The sequence below is a fragment of the Scomber japonicus genome, chromosome 3, assembly GCF_027409825.1.
Source record: "Scomber japonicus isolate fScoJap1 chromosome 3, fScoJap1.pri, whole genome shotgun sequence".
Lineage (NCBI taxonomy): Eukaryota > Metazoa > Chordata > Actinopteri > Scombriformes > Scombridae > Scomber > Scomber japonicus.
Window position 1 is genome coordinate 25,647,535 of NC_070580.1, and position 22,161 is coordinate 25,669,695.

At 38.8% G+C, this 22,161-nt stretch overlaps 1 protein-coding gene across 1 annotated transcript in view; it reads left to right on the plus strand.

Moving 5' to 3' along the window:
* The first annotated feature begins 8,123 nt into the window (after positions 1-8,123).
* The window catches only part of LOC128354970 (cadherin-22), an 84,524-nt gene continuing 70,486 nt past the window's right edge, over positions 8,124-22,161 (plus strand). Inside the window, exon 1 of the mRNA XM_053315094.1 lies at positions 8,124-8,354. Within this exon, the coding sequence (XP_053171069.1) occupies positions 8,124-8,354 (231 nt within the window). The remainder of the gene's footprint in view (positions 8,355-22,161) is intronic.

Here is a 22,161-nt window from a genome sequence, read left to right on the forward strand (position 1 = left end):
CCTCTCCTCCTTTCACCTGTTGCTGTATAATAGTGGGTACTGCTGTCGCTGTACTGCTGCAGCCCCTGAAGCAAACATATCTGTGATTGCATATTTTGCAGCATCTGCATCTAGATTCTTCTTTTTTTTTGCATTGCAACTTTCCACAAACCCCTTTTTTCGTTTATTGCTTATCCATCTTAACTAGTGACAAAGACCCTCCTTCATTCACACACGTTTGGCTCTGAACAATGGCATCTGACAAGAAAGAACAGAGAGGACAGAAAGGAAAATGAACCAATGGGCCGCTGCCCTGCTTTATGAGCTGGCTTCTTCTTTTTTTTTAAGTAATAAAATTCTACGTCAAAATTATACTCGCCCCCAAGGTGTATTGGCCAACTAGGAAAATGCCCAGTATGCCATATTACTAATGGCAGAGCAGAGAAGCAAATATATTATGTTCCAATATTTCTTTAAATATTGGGTTTCCTGAATATTGATCATTTTTCCTGATTAAAGAAAGGTATTTTTTAATCTATACTTTATGTATATATTCCACTTTTCCTCCACTGCCTTCAAATTGCCCACTCTGATGAGAGTTTCAAATACTGCACAGAATTGTTCATTCATCACCACATAAAACAGCATTGTTCACTTACAGTATGATATAAGCAAAACCACATAATTATTAAAAAAGGCTATATTATAAAAGGTATATTAAACTTACTATTAGTTTATTATTATTAGTCTTTAAAGGCATTCTTATTTCAAAGATGAGCAAAAGGCACAGAGAGAAGAGTATGTACTCCAGATATAGTTTGTAAACTGGCTAATAGATATGTCATAATCCTCCACCTGTTTGCTTTGCTGATCCCTGTAAACAATCTGCTATAAACAATACGGTGCTTCATTTGTAAAGCTCATTAACCTTACCTAACCTATAGTCAACAATTAGCCTGTAACCTCTACGTACAATAAACACTTTGTCACGGTGTTGAGCAACTAGCTGTAATGAAACCAGTAGTCAACAAAATAAAAGCTATCACAATGCTCATAAATCTTAATACATATTACAAAGACGTATTGGCAAACAGTGAAACAAAATCACATAAACCAAAAAAAGGGAGAAAAACTTAACTAATAAAGAAAAGTGTGTATACATTATAGTTTCAAGAAAAACTCAAACCCAAACATAACTGATGATTACATCACCTACATTATGAACAGAACATCCTATGCAATAGAATCATAATAGTAATAATGACCAATTTTAATCATTGTATTTGTCTTGTTATTCTAAAATAATGCTTTGTTTAATCAATTTAGTTTTAGCACTTTTATTATTATTATTATTATTATTATTTATATTCTCATCATCAGTATTATTCGTCTTCTTCTTCTTCTTATTATTATTCTTATTATTACTTTGCTTCAAAACGGAAACTCAACCACGGATGGAAAATAGTCATTGTTTTGAGCCACTATGGCCACCATACTTTGGACATTGCCTGCTCAAATGGATTGTAATATACACACACAGTTACATTATGTGCCTGCATGCCTGTGAATGTTTGCACATGTGTGTGCATATGAGAGAATGTGTGTCAAAGAGACAGAGGGGGCTGTCTGCTGGCCATTGGCCCCATGCCTATCAGTTCGCAGTGATCAGTCTTGCCTGCCTGTCGTCTGTCCACTGCCAGCTGTCAAACGGCCTGCTTTGGGCATGCCCACTGATGAGAGGCTGCAGCCATGCTCTAGAATCAATCCAGCACTCTTAATAGGTCACGAATGGCTGCACAGTGCTTGCCAATAGCTTTTGGAGTGCCGAATGAGTAGAGGAGGGAGTGGAAAGAGATAGAGGGAAGAGAGAGATGCACAGAGAGAGACAGATATGTCAGCCATATTTTTATCCCCAACAACAAGTTTTGCTGGCCACTGCTATAGAAGAAAGGGTGGTAATTGACATGCCACTAATTTGCCTCAGCTAGTGGGGGCCTTGACTCCACTGCACTGATAGCCAACTTTGACTGAAACCGGAGCGCACTTAACATAAATCTTTCCTGTCTCAGTCTCCCTCTCTAACTCATTAGAGTTCCCTACTTTTAGGCTTAATTATGAGTAAATGTGTACACACTTAATGAAATTCCCCAAGTAGGGAAACAGAATGGAAGGCGAAGGAAATTTGCTGGAAGAGTGAGAATTTTGTTTTTACATACCAAGCAGTCAGTGTTGAGCAAATGTTTCAGTTTGCAAGGCAACTTCTGGGCCGATGGTGCAGCGGGAAAATACTTGATACAAATGCTCACTAATTAAACATATTCAAGCTGCCTGCTGCACTGTTAAGTCATCTACTGTAAGGGAACAGGGAAAATGTAGATAGGCAAAAACGAATTAATTTTATCCTCCCAATGCTGTTTGCCTTTGAGGCAGAGAGGAATAAACAGTACTGTATGTTTTTATTTCTTTGAAGTTATCACTCCACAGCTCAGACATATCTAATTGGAAACTTGAAATATATTTTGATCAATTCAAGTCAAGCGAGGGACATAAGATGAGGGTTGTTTTTTTTTCTTTTGATTGACTGTCATTCAAAGTGCAACAAGAAATTCACTCAAACAATTTTCAGTACATGTATGTTATGAACATTGTGTACATTGAAAAAGAAAAAGAAAAAAAAAATATATATATGTTTTTATTATACTATGTAAGCATTTAACTCATGTTACAACCAGCCAGAGCTGTCTATTCTGTACTGAATAGGACATGGATGCAAAATTGTACTGCCTTACAAAACAGCATTAAAACAATGCAATGTGTCTCTCTATCCAGAGTCATGTGCGAGCATCAGAGTGTGAAATCGTCAAACTACACTGAATAATACATACAATCAATGAGATATTATTTGTGCATGTATGCCATATATGAACATATGCGTAATATTCTCATCAGTACTGAAATGTATGTTTGATGAGTAGCTCCCAAACTTTTCCATGCTAAGGACCCTTTGGTGTGGATCCCTTAACTGTGTCTGCCTGAGAAGAGGCAACCTACATCTGGTAATAGGAGTGTGTGTGTGAGAGTAGAGTGTATTTAGTCTGTACCCTGAGAGATGTTGAAATTAAATTGCCCTTAGTTTCATTGCAAGCTACTTTATATGATGACTCACACATACTTTTTTAAGAATGAAGAGTAAAAATCCTGAATTATAGTGGTTTGATGAAAAGTAAGAAGTTTGACAGAGTGTAAAATGTTTTCCCATGATTTGTATATTTAGTCTCATACCGATGTACATGAAACTTACATTACATTGAAAATTGATGATGTGCCTTGTAAGCTTGTTTGGGCTGCGTATCAATTGATGCAAGATGCTTAATTGACTTCAGAATACAGGTACCCAATCTGAGTAGATTTTTGTTGTTGGATATAATTTAGTCCAACTAAATGCTATTATTATTTTTAGCAATATTTAGTTGTACAAGTTTTCCAGTATAACATTATAATGGTCAAGATAATTTATCAGCAGTTAAATTAAAAAAATTTGAAAATCTGCAGGGAAGTCAACTCACGGTTGCAACCATGAGAGCATAAGGAGAAAAATTGTTATGTTTGTTTATCGATGATCACAAAAACTCATCCAAGTTTGAAGTTAGAATTAAGAATGAGGTCTCCTGTATGTTTAGGTTAAGGCAAAAATTATGTTAATAAACAACTTTTTAGTTCACTTTGCTTTAAGGAGTCCCGTGTAAAAATTGGTGTGGGTGTGTTGCTACAAGTAACAGTGATAAAATGAAATAAGATCCAGGGAGTCAAGTTTGAAGGGTTATTAGATGCCCAGACACTGCACAATAGTTTATTCCCCTATGAGGCAGAATTTTACGTCTCTAGAAACTTGTCACGGCTAATCCTTCAACTAATCCTGCTTGATGATTGCATGGTAAATGGTAGAATTAGCACAGTGCTACACCATTCACACACTAGGTAATCTACCTAGGGTCTGTTTTTATTTGAGTGGCCAATGAAGTGTTACTTAAAAAAGGACATATTAGGCTTTTTGGTGATTTTCTGTTATTTCCACTCTTTTATAATGTTGGTTCTCTATGTTAAACATTATCAATGGTCCAAAACTTGTGTTTAAACAATGTTGAAATGTTGCTGTCCTTTCCATAGCCTTTGTTGCTAAGGTTGTTCTTGTTGTCCACTAGCATATTTCGGACCAGATTCAGGCTTGAATTTGTACGCATGCATTTGAAAAGTTTTAATTTCAAGTAAAGAATGAGAAAAATAAGTGAAATCCTATTACTTCCATTTATTTATATAGACACCTGAGCTGCAAACCTGGCAGAGCAGAATAGAGTGAGCTCTTTGGACGTGGGACCTTTAAGAGACATGAGCTAAATGGCCTTTTTCAGGCAGCTGCTGAACTCAGTTAATGCAGGACCAGTATAAGATAAGGAGTGTTTTTTTAAACCTTTAAACCATGCAGAGATCTTCCAGGAGAGCACTAGAATGGAAACATGGAAATGTGCATAATATGTCCCCTATAAACCAGAATATGTCATCTCTCCCGGAGCAGAGACTGTAGTCCAAGAGCAAGTAGGAATGTCCTAATGCTACCATCAGTTGCCACTTCACTGCAGAGCAGGTGGTACTTTTTTGCTGAGAAAGACCACATACAGAGACACACACACTGGTGTAGGCACATCCACAGTACCTGACCAGATGGCAGAGAAGCCAGACATTGTTCAGATTTTCACCAGATAACTAACCCCAAGTTTCTTTGCCTCTCTGGTGGGATGCACTGCAATAGGTGGGTCATAGGCAGTGATATGACAGTTAGTGACTTTTGGAGACAGCCAGCCAAAATGTTGTCTGACATGAATGTGGAACGGAAGATATTGGAATTTACTCTTTAACATCACAATGGGGGTGGCCTGGCTGCAGACGGACACAGCTCTGCCTCAGCAGAGGATGATAATAGTGTTTCATCTCCACAGCCAGGCAGCATGGATTGGCTATCATCCTCTGCAGGGCAAGTGGTGGATCTTAGTCAGAAGAGCCTGGTCACATTCTGTCTCAGTGCTGTGAGAGAAAAGCTCAATCTGAGGAGTATGCTGGAAAATAGGCCTATCACTGCCAAAAAGCACACCCCTCCTGTTAGTGAACGCAGGTAGTGGCATGCTCAGTGCATGACTGGTGTTGGTCTGCCATTCCAATCAGTCATTTGAGGGCACAAAAGAGGAGACAAATTGATCCCTGACTGCTGAGTTGTCTCTGTGGAGTCGTAATGTCTGGTACTAAAGGAAAGGGTATGGGTCAGAGCAGAACCAATCTTTATTGTGCAAACAAACCACAAATGCAATGTATAAAGTTAATTGTGCATGTAATTGATTTGACATGTGAAAGTCAAATTATGGTCTTGAGAACTACTGCAGAGTCTTTGAAATCACTGTAAATATTGTGTCGGGGGCACTGAAGAGACCTTTATCAAGTCTGAGGCGATTACTCAAGTGACACCACCTGAGTATCTCAGCTTGGGCTTGTACACTTCAAATCTGTAAAGCTTGAGTGACAGACACAGCGAGTGAGGTTTTACTCACTTGCGTGTAAAGGTTAGGGAAGGACACTACCATTGTATTATGGGAAGTGCATGATCCATGGCTTTCAAAGCTTGATCCATATATTATGGTCTAAAAGCCAGGCTTTTTTTTTTGTTTTGTTTTTTATCTGTCCTTTGCAAGGCCCTAAATCTGTGCAATAGAGCATCTCTGAATTATTCCCTCAGGTCAAATATACTGTGCACTGTTCACATTGATTATTATTCAACTTAGAAGTCTCACATCAATGCTGACATCACACAATAGCCTAAATATGCTGTGCAATAAGATCTTCAACATATTATTGGTGCAAATCCCCATGTAGCCCCTCCATTAAAAATACAAACTGTACCAAGTGAGCGAAGAGGCCTAAGCTGTTTAAGATCTTGAACTGTTTGCTCTGGAGATTGGACACCCCCAGAGCAGTCGGTTTCCAATACCACGGACATTGCTTTGACCAACAGTCTGAGAAGGAATTATTTCCGGAAGCTCCAAGCCTGCTAACAGGCAGGAGGAGAGCAAGATTAGAAGTTCTCTCCCAGCCGGCAGAAATACAATAGGTTAAACCACCTACTGGCCTGAGGAGCTTTTCTTCGAATGGTGTTGCAATCTTCCTCTCTTGGGGTCGTGAGGCCTGAGACATACTAAATGTTATTGTTTCTTTTTTTTTTTGGCACCCGCCTTTTGTTCTGAATGTTTCAAAGAGACCATTAATCACATCCACAGCCACACACACAACATGTCAGTCTTTCTCATTTCCTCTTTTAGCCTTTCGTTTTACGGTTCTTTCCTTTTTTCTGTCGTTCTTTTCTCATCTACCCCCTTCCCTGCTCTTTATGTCTCTACTCTGTCAGCTCTGTCTTTCTGTCTAACCTCTGCGCATGTTTCACAACAGTCAAGGACCGTATCTGCTCCCCCTAGTGCTCTCCACTGTTTGTCTGAAGTATTAGGGGGTTGTTGCCTCATTGGATAGAATTAATTGATTAATACTTTTATCCAATTAGTGCTCCCTCATGCAATTAATCAGCTGGCTGAGGTTAGGGCCGCTCCATCAGTCGGACGAAAGGCAGACATATGCTATGGGTCTTGTGTGTGATGACCAATGACCTCCCTCTCCTGCTCTCTCCCGCTCCCTGTCTCTCTCTCTCTCTTTCCTATTTTCCACACACCTGGTTTCCTGTCCTCCTTTCACTGTTCTGTCATCACTCTCCAGCTCACAGCACATTGTTGGAATTCTTGCTGAACACAAGAATCACTAGTGGAAACAGTTTCCTCCGGATAATCCTAACACATACGTGGCTCAGAACATAGAGAGGTTAAAGAAATGCAAGTTTAACAGAAAGATGGTGTCAGAGGATTTCTTTCTTCTTATTATTTGCTGTTTATGGGTACAGTGAAATACAGTGTTCAAATCATCAATGTCATCAGTGTTCATGTTTTAGATAATACAAGTGACATGCCATACAGTGAATGCACTGTTCACTAACATAAAAATTCAACTCATTCTAAACTCTGAATTTGGCACTTGGCTATCCTTTAAATAATAATGTTATAAAAAAATAAATCTAGATTGACCATGAATTACAATAATGATAACAGCAATTTCCTTTTTTGTCTCACAGGTTTGTCCTTTTCCTGCTTTAGAATCACTGACCGAGTTGTCAGGATGGCAAAGGAAATACCACGGGACCTTTGAAGAGTGAACTTTACACGCCAATGGATTGTTCTTGAGGTAAAAGCCATCAAAGATCAAACAAAATCACCAACAGTAAGGTCAGTTGGCCTTTTCTCAGTTGAAGGATTCTGCTTCCGGAGACAAAATCTGCCATCACTTTCCAAGAAACCAGACAACAGAAGAGTTTTCTTTGCACAAAAGTTGAACAGAATCACTTTTAGACAGTTTGGTGTTAAACTGTCTGAACCATTGAAGAAAACACACCGACCATCCAACGATTGCAATTGACATGGCAGGAAGTGAAATCGGAGGCACTGCAAGTAGTAAAAAACACAAAGTAAAGAATGGAGGGAAACAGCCACTTTTCACAGGCATGCTTCTCCATGCCATTGTATCTCCATGTTCTTCTAGTTACCCCACTGAGCAGTGAGTCATTCTATTAAAGCCTTTTGTTTTTATTGCCTTCAAAAATTTCATTTAAAAGACATTTTCCAAAGTCTGTTTCGGCATGAGGAATCATGTTATGAAAAAAAAGAAACTGTATTAAGTTGGGCAAATACTGTAATAGAATCATAATGACTGACCATGTTACAATACAAACAAATCCTCGGCAGGTGGTAGGAATCCGATATGCTTCATGACCTACCCTTTATTCAGCATATAACTTTAGATTGATCCAAGATCCCATGGATTAACTTTCAACTTCTCAAACAAAGACACTGGTGGAGATTTATTTGGTGTAAAACTACAACCTGAAGACTCTTACTGTCTGCATGCAATTGTTATATTACATGTAGACCCAGGTTGGGTTCCTCTCTTTTTTCTTTTTTTTCTTTTCTTAACTTAAAACAAAACAAACAAACAAACAAATCAAAATGGCTCCATTTTGGACATCAGGAGCTTGGACACTGTTGGCAGCACTGGGCCTTCTTAACTGCTGTCATTTTGGCTGGTGTGAAGCCTCAAGGACTAGTGGTTTGACCTCAGAAGCCAATACAGAAGACCAAGGACCTTCATCGCTTGAACGAGTTAAGAGAGGATGGGTTTGGAACCAGTTCTTTGTGGTGGAGGAGTACACAGGCACAGAGCCGCTATACGTCGGAAAGGTAAGACATTTAATTTTATGATGTAATACATTGTTTCTTAACCTTGTTTGGGCCAGCGACCTCCCATCCATTATCCAGGTCGTTTACCCCAGGCCCCGTCAATTAAAATGTCAGCTAATTGTGTTCCCTAATTATTAATGTTGATTATTATTCTGTGCTATATCATTAAAAAAGCATGGAGTTGGATTTCACATAGCAGAATTGATTTAACTGGACAGTTGAACTATAATTATCATTAGTTTCTGAGGGAGCAAAACAGCCATGTGAATAGAAATGATATTTATGAGTGTTAAACAAATGCAGCGATTAGAAATTTGAAATTCAAACTTTAATTAGGTCTTGTTATTGATCACAAACAGCAGCCAATAAGAAAGCACTAATTTGGTGCTTGTGCCAAACAAGAAGTACTCTTATTAATTGTTTGAATGGAAAACAAGAGCAGCCTACAAATGAAAAAGTCTGAGACTATTTGAAAAAAATCAGAAGGACATTTATTCATAGCTAAGGTGTTTAATACAACACTGGCTGCTTTTCTTACTCTGCGCTATTTTGCTGATATGATGATTGCTTTTGTTTTATGGTGCTATCCAGTTGATTAAATAATTGGAACTGCAGTGGTCTGGCAGACGGCATCAAATAAAATAACCCAGTTCAAGAGCTAGGCCCACAGAAGTTTTGGTGGGTATCTTTATTTTAGTCACAGGCCTACTATTATCAGTCTGGTTCTTTATCAGTACTCTCATTGGTAAATTGGTAAATTCTCTCTTAAAAGAAAAAAGAATGAATTCAAAATAGGATTAGAACAGATTTTAAATATGACAATATTGTTCCTACAGCAGCAACAATGTATCCATCAGCAAAGTCACTATAAATTCAATAATATCTTACTGGAAATGTGGAAAATGTCAGTTAAATGAATAATACTCCTGACATCAAAATACTGAGTGAAGGTTAGGAAGAATGAAGAAAACAAACAGCAGTTACTCATTCCTCCTCCCTCTGCTGCTGGTTGAGAGGAAGAGATAGTGTGAGCCAGTAGCTAACTTTAAAATATGTTGCCAAATTTTAATATTACAAACCAAACTAAACACAAACACTGACAAATAGCAGAGGAGAGGACAGAGAAGCTAGCGCAACCAAAAATGACAGGAAAACGCAGTAGAGACTCGCTACCTGCCAACTCTCTCGCGTTGAACGTGAGACTCACACACTGCATGTCCATTTTCTCACACAATGAATAACAAATTTAAAAGAGGACACTAACAGTGCACGGACAGAGTAGGCACAGCACAATAGCAACACCCTGCATGGGGGAAAGCAAGAAACATACACACATCTATTACTATATTGTAATTTATTCCCATGCATACTGCTCAGAGTAATCTCAGTCAGTGGCTCTTCTGGCACAGCGTCCCTCCCTCTCCTCTCGCACTGTGTGCACATAGGAAGGAGGGATAGTGAGTTATTATGGTTACGGGGGCGCTTTGCATCTCTGTCCCTTTGAAACATACTTGCAATTCCAAATAATGGGTTTTCAGATTAGTATGCCTATGTAAAATCATTAATCTAAGTACCTCATTGCTGAAATTTAGTAATATAATGATACATTTTACAGGTTTGCCAACACACTCTAAACTCTCTCAAATTAATTTCTCAAATCTCAGGTCAAATAAGAGACCGTGCTTCACCACAACGGGCTCAAATCAGTGTCAACTCTGATCTCAGCACACCAGGTTAGCTAGAGCTGTTTTTCAGGTGAAGCAGGGTTAGATAGGTAATCATCGTTCTGATAATAATTTCCTGTCCTGATCCACCCGGTTATATACTGTTATTGATACATTCTTGGTTTTAATAGCACCCACAATTTAATTTATCTAGACTAGTGCAGATGGCTGTGTTTTGACTTAATCCAAGAGGTTAGGTGGTGTAGTAATGCATGCCCAGATCCCTCCACCAACTATGCATCTTTCCAAGTTTCCTCCCCCATTTTAAGGCATAATCAAGTGCCATGCATAGACTTCAATTTGGATAAACCTGAGAGACTAAAGTAGGGTTGTTGGAAGTGTATATCAAAAATGCTAACCGATAAATACAAATTAGCAAAAAGTTGTGTCCCCTCCACAGGAACAAATGTCACACCATGCTGAAATCAAAAGTTGGCAGCCCTGGACTCAGCACACTTTCCCCATGTCTACGCATAAAGCATAGCACGTTAGCAGAGCAGCAACAGCGACTTTAATCAAGACAATAAATAAAGGCATTTTGTATGATGAATTTCCAAATTTCTGCTTTTGTCATCAGGACGAACGCATTAGTAGTTGGAGTCATGTCTAATCACATCAGCTCTTCTCATCCATGTCGCAGCAGACATTTTTCTAATGAGTGGAATTATAGTCCCGATCAATTCCTCTCAAGAGAAAGCTGTTACTGTCTTTGAGGAGCAGAGTCCAATGATGTAAATATGCAGCATTCGAATAAAGAGATACAGCAACACAAATATGCCTTCAGTGGCAGTAATTTTAGTAAAAGGAGGAAAGATATACATTCTTATAAACATGCTTTTTATACTGTAGTGACGCACACAAGTTGTTTAGGAAGACAATAAAATCCCTGCAGTAAGGCTGCAATTATAGTAATTTGTATGGCAATGAGATGTGCTTCCATTCCTATTGTCTATTGCATATATTTATATCTACAAAATTGACTGAAAAGGTTACAGTGAGTTTATGTCTCCCTGTGTGGAGCATCAAGGTCAGAGCCAACACACCAAACATTGTTGCTGCACATACTCTACATTTACATAATAATCTATTTTATGTAAGTTGGCTTACTGAAGTGCATATACTGTAAAGCAAGAGTCTGTTTATTTATATGACTGCACAAACTCACAGCTCTGCATACAGATCCCTATAATCATTTCAATTTAAATAACACATACAATTATTTTGATTATCAATTGAAAACTGACTGTTGTTATTTGATTGAGCTCCTAATGCTTTGCACTGTATAGACATGACTTAACCAAGCAGTTTGGTGCCAGGAAAAATACAAAAGTGTTATTATTTTGCTAGTGTCCAGAGCAGTATTGGAAGATTTGATGAAGGTACCTGTGCATGACTGTTCAGAACATCACTCACAGTAGAGGCTGGTGTTTATTGTTAAATCATAATTGTACTGAACTTCCTTTCATGTATTTGCCTGTAATGCACCTGCATTAAAACAGCAGAGCTCTTGAGGTCAAGACCATAACATTATGGGTTTAAGACTGAGAAGAGATCAATATCAAGTCCCACTGGAATTCTGCAAAGAACTGTGAAAGTTTCTGTACGTACTACCAATAAACAAGCAGTAAAAAGTAAAAGTCTTTGCCACTGCAAAGACATCAACCATTAAAAATGTAAAGGTCTGAATGTTTTTATTCTCTTTCCTTCCCCTTTCACAATGCTGTCATTTTTTTCACTGACACAGTGTTGCATAGTTTTGCTGTGGCAAGGCATGGCATGACACAGTTGACCTTGTGCATGAGACTGAGCAGAACCTGCCATGTTTAAAAGTATGTCTACATTTAGCTGTCAGTATTTGAGCATCTCCTGTGTAACTTAAGAGTCACTGTGATTTTGAATTGTGTTTCTCTCTGTTTCTGTTTGAGTTTGAGAAAATCTGAAAACTGCAAAAGCCCACCAGCCATCTCTTAATGCTAATTGAGCATTTCCTTCAAAAGTTGAACCATAAGTATTGACTACAGGTTGAAAAGAACCTCAGTATTCTGCTAGACAGTCTCAAAAGAGTCAATATCTAGATTAGGACATTTTATGGTAGGCTACTATACATTTTAATCATTACAATGACACAAAAGTCAGCTGATTTGCCAAATGAACCATCATTTCTGAAAAAAAGTTCCTTATCATTATGATCCAAAATTCTATAATTAAGTACTGTTGCTAAATTAGTCAAAATGATGTTACTGCTTATCACTGTATTGTGTCATTTTAGGAAAACAGATGTCTTACTGTAACTAAGGGGACTAAACAAGGAACAGTTTGTTCAGTTACTAAGCAATAAGACAGTGTCAACAAAACATAATTTGCTAATTGTTACTAAAACACTTTGCATATTGTTGCTACTTTGTAGGCTGATACCTATGTGTGTTCTCTTTGGATTCCTCCATTGCAGTAACAGTAGTTTGCAACAACACACACGGGATGAGTCAATGTTGTTCAGTCGTTCAGTAGGCCTGTCACAATCATTTTTATTATTGAGTTATCATACAATATATTGACTTATTGTATGACACATGGACATGATCTTGATCTTTTATTTTTACGTCACTAGTGCCACACATAGCAGCTAAGAGGCTAAGAGGCTACTCATGTCACATTGGCTAAGCAAGTAGTTGCCACCACTCCTTACTGTGCATGTCTGAGTGGAGACTGCAGAAGTAAGTGGCACCACAAGCAGAATTAAAGTTAATAACTCTGTATGTCCATAAAGGCAGTCTGTGTTTTTACAGAGGTGTAGCTCCTACTCTACAACCCCATGCACCCTCCACCCCCTTTGCATTATTACACCATTATATTATCATTATATCAGTGGTATAAAATGATCTTCAAATGACAATAATATTGTTTATTGCAGTTATTTCTCAGACAATTATTTAACAATTATTATCTGAGTTAATAACAACAATTATCTGAGACAATTATTTAACAACAATAGACAATTATATAATATTATTTTTGAGACAACAAAAGTAGTTATAGTGACAAGCCTAGTTTACAGTTCTGCAATGGAAACGAACAGGAACATGCAAAAGTGATTTCTAGTTCCTCATTTAGTTCCTGTGGCTCTGTAGTTCCTTGAACTATCTGGTTGAAAAGCTGCATTACTCAGTGATGACAGACTGAGCAATGCCCTTTTCTTTCATGTTGAGGGCAATGTCTTGACACTAAAAATTGTGATCACTGAATGTTATTTTTTTGAATCTAATAAAAGATAATGAGTGTATGTCAAATCATATCTGTTTGCTATCATCCCCGTGCCATGTGCACATTTGGGAATATTTTCACCTTCTTTCTCCCCTCTTCTCATTCACATCCTATTCATCAGCTGTTTCTCAAATGAACTTCAGTGAGTTGATGAGAGTGGACAGCATGTACGATTCAATTGCCTTACATGGGACGTGACATGAAAAGAGGGAATATTAATGCAGACAGCATGAGATTCAGCCATGAGTCACACACATCAATCATGGGATCCCCCTTGTTTCTAATCATTTAGACATGGCAATTGACCAGCTAATATTGCATCTGCATATATTGATCTCTTTATTGTTACAAATGAATGAAGATGTTCCCTGCAGCAGGGTGTTAATTATCCCTTGGCCATTATCCGTCTGCCGTTGTGATTGTGCTGCATTCCTGCTGTGGAGACACAACAACAAGGCTAACAGGCAGTGCTGTCTGTCTGCTGAGAGACGGACAGATGGACAAAGAGAGAATGAGAGACGGACAAGGGAAGGAAGGAAGAGAGAAAGAGGGATGGAAAGGCAGATTGGGAATGAACAGGCTTCATACATTGACTTGTGATTCATTACAGGACCGAGCACCAGGGAAGGCAGTGAACTGATATAAAAGGGCTGAGGGGAGCTCGAGGGAGTGATGCAGCAGGAGGCAGAAGAGAGATGATTTTATTAATAAAATTATCTAAAGTTATTGCACTTCATGTGTCTAGGGCACTGGGCAGTGCTATCAGCGCTATTAACAGTGTGTGTGAGAATGTGGCTGTGACTATGTCTGTGTGTAACTCTCTCACACACGTACACACTCACACACAGATGGACTCTGCTGGATTTTTGGTATCAACACTTTAATTTGAGCAGTAGAGGATTAAAGCCAAGCAGTGTGCTTCAGTACTGGATAATTGCAACAAGCTTCTTTTTTTTTTCATATTACTTCAGCCCAACTCAGCAAACTTGCCAAGCTTGCTCTGTCTCACACTGTGGCTGCCACTACTCTGCTAATGAAATCAGATTTACCAATAAAATGGTCACTCACATGACATTAAACTGGCAGCTTTGGTCAGTACATTTAGATAATGAATCCTCGTGGACTTAAATGATCCGACAACCATATTTTTTCCTGCCAACTGTTTTTCAGAAATGTGTTGAAATGAAAGGAGGGGAATCAGAAACACACAGGAAGTGGACTTTTTTAAGAGACAGAGTTGCTGTTAAACCCAGATAATCCTAAATGGCTGTTGTGAGGTTGTAAAGGAAGCAAAAATGACACACTGTTTTTTTTTTTCTTCTCCGCCCTCGGTCATGTTTCTTTCTCCTCTATTTTGACAAAAGCTGACAGAAATAAATCCATTGTGTGAATGTGTGTGAGTTGGATGAAACATGTGCACATGCTTTCATATTTCTACAACACAAAGGGTATAGATTGAGTGTTTGTGGACAGTTTTATTGTGTTTTTTTATCTCTCTACTTTTTATGAATGTCTGGCATTTTTTTCTTTATTCTGTCTCCATTCCTACACTGAAAAAATGCTTACACAGTGCATGTCCAAGGTGCTTTTTTGGTCCTTTTTTAAACTCCCAGCCTTCAGTCTGAAGCTAAGTGAAACAGATGGCCTCAACATTTTCTTTTTTTTCCACCAAAATACATCCTTATGATGAATATGAGTTTGGTTTATGCATACCGTATTCTACGATTCTGATTTTGGGTATATCAGGTTATATATAGGGTTGGACACATAATATAAAGCTCACTAAGTTGTAAATGAATGTTTCAATTTGCGACATGATGTTAATTCTATTTGTGTGTGTTTATGAATAAGATGAAAAAGGAGTCTGGCCAGTCAATCAGACAGCAGAAAAATGCACCGTGCTTATTAAAGTACTTCATCATCGTAATGATCCAAGCTATAATTAGTCAAATCCAGGTCCAACATCACAAGGCTGTCATCAAAGAGGAACAAAACAGCTTAAGATCGAAGGAAATGGAAACAAAACAGAGTCTGTGCAATTCCCTTTAGGGAGGAAGAGAAGGCCATTTTGTTTTTTCTGCACCCATCTTCTGCCTCAAATCCCTCCTCGTCCCATCTCAGCACCATCAACCCCCGCATTTTAATTTCTTTTCTCCCTCTGACTTTCTTCTTATTTTCTTTTCGCTTGCTTTGCCACAATTTACTCTCCCCTCTTGTCTCTGGCTCTGTCTCCCGTGGTCTGTACCCCTCTTACCCCGTAGCTGTCTTCACCTCTGCCGTCTCTGATACAGTCACCTTGTTAACACTTTGAAGCTGTTAAGATCAGAGAGCTTGACAAGCTGCAGTGAAATGTGGCAGGCCTTCTCCTGATTACACAGACTTAAATATAAGACAGCCAATTTGCTCCCTCTTTGAAACCCTCAATAAACCAAGGATTCAGTGTAGTCCGCATTCTGCTATCTCCACTGAAAATGTAAAATACTGCTCCACTAATATCTCGTTATTCTATTCTATTCTTCTTCCGTGTGAAACAGGTTATTACTAAGCCTAAACAATTTACTTAGTTTATACCTTTAAATTCACCCCCTTGTTTCTTTTAAACTCACTTTTAACGTACAAACTCAAAAGAGCTGACTACCAAATAAGAAGGAAACTTTCCATCACTCCTTGTGAGTCACATGTCATCCCCTTCAGCAGGTTAGTCTACAGTGACAGCTAGACTCTTTGTTATGACCCAAAGGTGAACCTGACAGGGCATCAACAACCTCACTCTCCCGTGAGTCACCCTACAGCTTGCCACTGTAAACCCTCAGGCACTGCTAACTACTGCTTGCTACTGCTTTAAGTTTAACTTAAAGCCAGAAACTGAAACATAACAATTGCTATACTACAGTGACAAATACATACAGGCTACAATAACTATCTGAAAATATTGCAGTATGTTTAAAGGATCTGTTACTTACTTTTTAGAGGTTTTATCTTAATACTGTATTCACACGCTGTATGTACAGTATGTTTAGAGCAGTGATTCTCAAAGTGTGGTACGCGCACCACTAGTGGTACGTTGGGCTCCCTCTAGTGGTACGCCAAAGAATCACTGAAATAAATATAAATGCGTTGACATCAACAGTTATTCACGGTAGCAGGCAAGAATTGATGGCAAGAGGTGGAGGTTTTTAATAATGAAGAGTACTAAACTACTGTCGTGGCTTCAGTCTGCGAAGGGAACTGTGGACCAGGAGAGAGCAAGAACTGAAGAGGACAAGTGTGGGCAGGGTGCAGGTGCTAACAGCGGTGGCCCCAGTGAAGCCCCCAGAGCAGCTGCTAGCAAAAACTAAAGGCACAAACCAGTGAGGAGATATGACGAAAACTAAAATTTGTATTTATTTGGAGCGGGAGAGAGGAAGAGCCCAGGCCACAGTGTGTGGCGACATTTTGAGCAATGAATGCATGAAACCATTGCATCTCAAACGCCATCTTACAACCAAACACAGGGCACTTAACGACAAACCAGTGGAATTTTTTTTTACGAAAATGTGATGAACTGAAACAGTCAAAGTCCACCATTGAGTCCTTTGGTACACCCATAGCCAAAGCACAAGAAGCTTCATATCGTGCCAGCCTCCGAATCGTAAGAGCCAGTAAGCCGCACACAATTGGGGAACAGTTGTGTTTACCTTTAGCCAAAGAGATGACACGGATCATGTGTGGAGAGAAAGCTGCCAGAGAGTTACACTTGGTGCCACTTTCAAATGACACTGTGTCAAGGAGGATGAAAGACATGGCTGGCGATGTTAAAAACACACTGATAGAGCACATTAAGAACAGTCAATATTTTGCCATACAGCTTGATGAGACTACAGATGTTGCAGATTTGGCCAATTTATTGATTTATGTGAGATATGAATATGATGGTGCAGCTCAGGAGGATTTTATGTTCTGTCAGTCACTTGAGACCAGAACTACAGCAGAACACATATTCCAGGAACGTGTTTATCCAAGAGAACGGACTGGACTGGAAAAAGTGTGTGGGTGTGTGCACAGACGGCGTGAGGGCTATGACAGGTCGTAACAGCGGGGTAGCAGCTCGCATGCGAGAGGTGTCACCTGAGATGCACTGGACTCACTGCAGTTCATATGTGAAATTAAGATATATTTTAAGCAAAGGTAAATGAGGAAATACAATTTAACTGAATACCTCTACTTACCGACATACTATTGAGCAGATCATCTGCACAATTAACATACCTAATTAAAACCAGCGAGCAATAGACCTAATTTCAGTGTCTTGGTTTGATATAGCCCCACTTTAATCCAGCAATGTGTCACACACTTCTAGCCATGCTGTGCACTCATTCATTCATTCATGACTAAATATGTTTGTATGTTTATAAGCATCAGCATCCATTAAATTACAGCTAGTATGACACTCTGATTGGATTGCTAGCCGGCTTCACATCTCCTTCATCTACAAAAGTGGCAAAAACATCATATCCTTTAGGTGAGGGCCACGTCAGAAAGGTCATGGGCAGGTCAAGCCAATCAGAGTCGGAGTATGGAGCTTTTGTCACTTTACTATGGTAGGATTAGTAAATTTGCTTCCAAATTAGAGTTAATGATTGATCAGTTGATCAAAATCAGCAGATGAATTGGTAAAGAAAACAACATTAGCAGCCCTAAGATGAAGCCTCAAATAGGATAGTGTTAGGGCTGGGCAATATATTGAAATGATATCTGTATCGTGATATGAGACAAGATATCATCTTAGATTTTGGATATCGTAATATCGCGATATGTCATCAGAGTTGTCTTTTCCTGGTTTTAAATGCTGCATTACAGTAAAATATGTAATTTTCTGAGCTTACCAGACTGTACTAGCTGTTCTGTTATTTACTTTTTACCCACTTTTTCATTATATCCACATTACTGATGATTATTTATCAAAGATTTCATAGTGTAAATATTTTGTGAAAGCATCAACAGTCGTCGCTACAATATTGTTGTAATATCAATATTGAGGTGTTTGGTCTAAAATAACGTGATATTTGATTTTGTCAATATCGCCCAGCCCTAGATAGTGTTTTTATTATTTAAATTGGTGGTCTAATCCAGTAGTAAGCAAGTAAACTGCAAATGTGTCTACACTCTAAGTAGTGTTAATTTCGTCAGACGAAACAAGACGAAATATGTTCGTCAACAACCCTTTTTCCCATGATTAAGACCAGACGGCACCAATGTTCAAACAACACTGACTAAACCTTTGTTAATGTGCGTTATTGTTGACAAATAAAAACGAGACAAAAATGTTTTGCAAGAAATAAAAAATAAACAAAAACTCCCTCCTCTTTTTCGTCTACTACACAAGAAGAAACGCAACATCCTGTCCAGCTGTCATGTGTTTGTGCCAGCAGTTCTTCTACTGTAGGCAAGGTTACATAGGCTATCCTCTTGCTGCGCCCCCTGTGGCTTCAAAACAAAACTGCATGCAGGAACACGGACAACGCGGGAGCTGCAATCATGCTAGGAAGGAAGAGGCGACAGGAGGTTTGGTCCCATTTCCAATATTTAGACTCGGATAAAAAAAATCACAATGCCTTGTTTTGACAGATGGGAATATGTGCAGGATATTTCGGCATATTTAACCTGTTAAACCAAAAAGTCTCCCAAGTGGGGGACCCTGAAACTCTGCAGCAAAAGGCGTAAAACGCTGCCCTAATTATGTAGCAATACAGTCATACTGCACATCAAATTGAACAGGAGAAACTCCGCTACAAGCACATTTAAGTCATTTTTTACACACACACCAAACACAACTCAAACACCAAGCATATTAATAAACAAATATCAAAATCCGAATAGCGTCAGAAAGTCAACCCACTCTCCACATTTCCATTGCTACCGCTCTGATACTTCATGGTACACAAACAAAATTTCATGTGAAAGCTAGGACCCTGGCGAGTTCAACAGTACCACTATTATTGCGCTAAAAACTCAGTGAACCAGCAGCCAAAGAATACAAACTAAGGTAAACAACCACTTATTTACAGCGAGAAACAGAAATTCTGCCTTACCTTTGAAGTTTTGTGATGAAAAGTTGTACTTGAGAGTAAAAAACGCTGGTCCAACATGGCGTGTTTGTTTACAACCAATGTAACTTCAACCTAACTTAATTTTTTTTCTGCAACTACTAAGGGCTGCGGCCTGCGGGTAAATGGCCAGCCCATATCTAGTACGTAATTCTGGTGTGTTCAGGGAATGTCGGGAATTCAGAAACTCCGTCGAAACAGCGCAAAATGTCGGATTCATGTTGTCATTCTAAACCTGGCGATGGCTTCCTTTACGCATGAGTGTACACCACCCGCTACTGCCCATTGCGGGTGGAGTGAGAGATGGTAGCAATGTTTGAGAGAGTTTGTTGAGAGTAGGATTTCTTAATTTTATTTAGTTGGTGTTTCTAATAAATATAAAAAATCAGAACAAGTGCACCATTCAAGATGTTTGTTATTCCAGACATTTAATTAATATTTTAGCTGTGGAACATAATTTCAACTGGAATGAATAAACAAAAATGATCTCTGAAATAAATAGAAAAAGACTAAAATAGTTTGACTAAAATAATTTGAGTTCTCGTTTGACTAAAACTAGACTAAAATGTTGAGACTTTTAGTCGACTAAAACATGACTAACAAACAATGATATGTGAATGATTAAATGTGACTAAGACTAAGAATGAACTTTGACACAAGACTAAGACTAAATTGAAAAATGGGCGACAAAATTAACACCAATTCTCTAAGCAACAAATTATGTTAGTCCAGCATCTGATAACCACACAGAGCAGGCAAACCAACCAGCAGCATTAATTAGTTGGTTGTATCCTGTGAGACTCCTCCAACCATGTCCTGGAAGTTGCTCCAACAAGTCACACCTGTAACTCAATGGTAACGTGAAAGTTGGTGCAAGTAGGTCTGGCCCGCCCCCAACATTACCGGTGGCGCCCAAAACAGAGCCAGCACACTACGCTGATTTGGAAAGAACCAAAAATGATTGATGTGGTGCAGAGGTCAGATGATTAAAACATTAAATTAAATTATTATTATTGTTATTTATTTATTATACAACACCTGAAATCCACGATATTCTGTGTTTTTTTTGTAGGTCACCTGTTGGGTACTTTTGCCTTTTGATTCTCCAGCTGTAAAAATGGGTCAACAGTAGAAACTATTTTTAGTAACTGAATTCAAGCTGACTAAAGCTGCTGTTCTGTCAATGAAGAATCAACAAACCTATTATGATTGATTTTAGCCTGCAGGAGGAGTGTTTGATCATCAGAATGTATATTTGTGTGGAGTATTGATTTAAAATGTATGTTGCTTTTGTGGGTCTACTCTGCACATATATAGCTTTAGTGTTAATACGCTTCCCTTTAAAACCACTGATCTGGCCACTAAAATCATTTTACACCAAGCTCAAACACCTCCCCTCGTCAGGCCCAAAAGAGGTGGAATTTTTGGGGGGTTTTAGCCAGTGCAAGGGGACATTCTCCAGTGCTAAAATGATAAGAATTGAAAATAAAAATAGCAATTCAAATCCTCTCTGAATGTGTTTAATGGCAACTGACAAATGACAACTGTTGGACAAGAACAAGTAGAACATAAACTTAAATTACATTACATAATTACATAAACTTAAGCCCTCATCCACGGCTGCTAGCTATATTTTACAATTCTGACTTGCAAATGAGCTACGCTTCATTGTTTTGAATGGGTCTGAATGCTCCGCTCTGAAGCTAGCGTAAATAGGAGAGCGGACTTCCTGTGATTTATCATGAAATTAAAGCCTTTTTATTTCTGTTGAATATATACAAACGATGAATTACAACTGCAGCATCCTTTTTGCGTCTGGCCTGCCTCTTGCGACCCTTGCATAACACCCCAGCCCCCCTCTCTCTCAAGCTCACTTCCCTCCCCACATTCCAGTGTTGTAATAAAACTATATTTTAACAAGTTTTGTTAATTGGGTTTGAATCATAATAGGCATTTTTGTTCATCTAATAGTCAAATATAATAGGAAAATGCATCATTATCTGTCCATTGAGGTAACACGGACTCATTTCTTTTACTTCAGGAGTACAGAACATTCTTGACATGTGTAGTCACCCCTGAAAAGCCTATTCTGAGACAGAAGAAACCGTGTACTATTCATCATATCACTATATTCATCGAATGGCACAGCTGCATAGTCTTAACACAAAGAGCACAGAGAGAGGCATGACAGTTTTGACCAATGAAGCAGCTATGATTCATAATTATGAGTTTGTTTTCTCTCCATCTTTTTTTATTTTTTCAAATACATGGATTTGGCAAAGGCAGATTTGTACTCTTGCTTATTTTTTTGCTAAGCAAGTAAAGGCCTGGCTCTGACCTTTAGTTTGTGGAGAACAACTTAGCTAAGCGTAGTGAGTGTGTTTTTGAAGCTGCCAACTTGAATCACTCCTGTGAGGATAGACTGACAGACAGATGGGTATATCCAGCCTGAGGGGGGAGAAATTGCATCACCCCAGCAGAATGATGAACTCACTATGTATTTATGTGTGTGTGTGTGTGTGTGTGCGTGAGCATGCACAGTAGGTAGGAGTGTGTGCGGTTCAGTGCGCCCATGTACAGTAGGTAGGAACTAGCATGCATGGTGCCAGCCTTTTTGCAATTGAATTAACACATGATGACAACATTTCACACACATTCTTGTCTGCAGAATCTAATTTGGAAATACAGAGAGAGGGTAAGAGAGAGAGTGTCTGAGGGAAACATATCCAGTGGCAC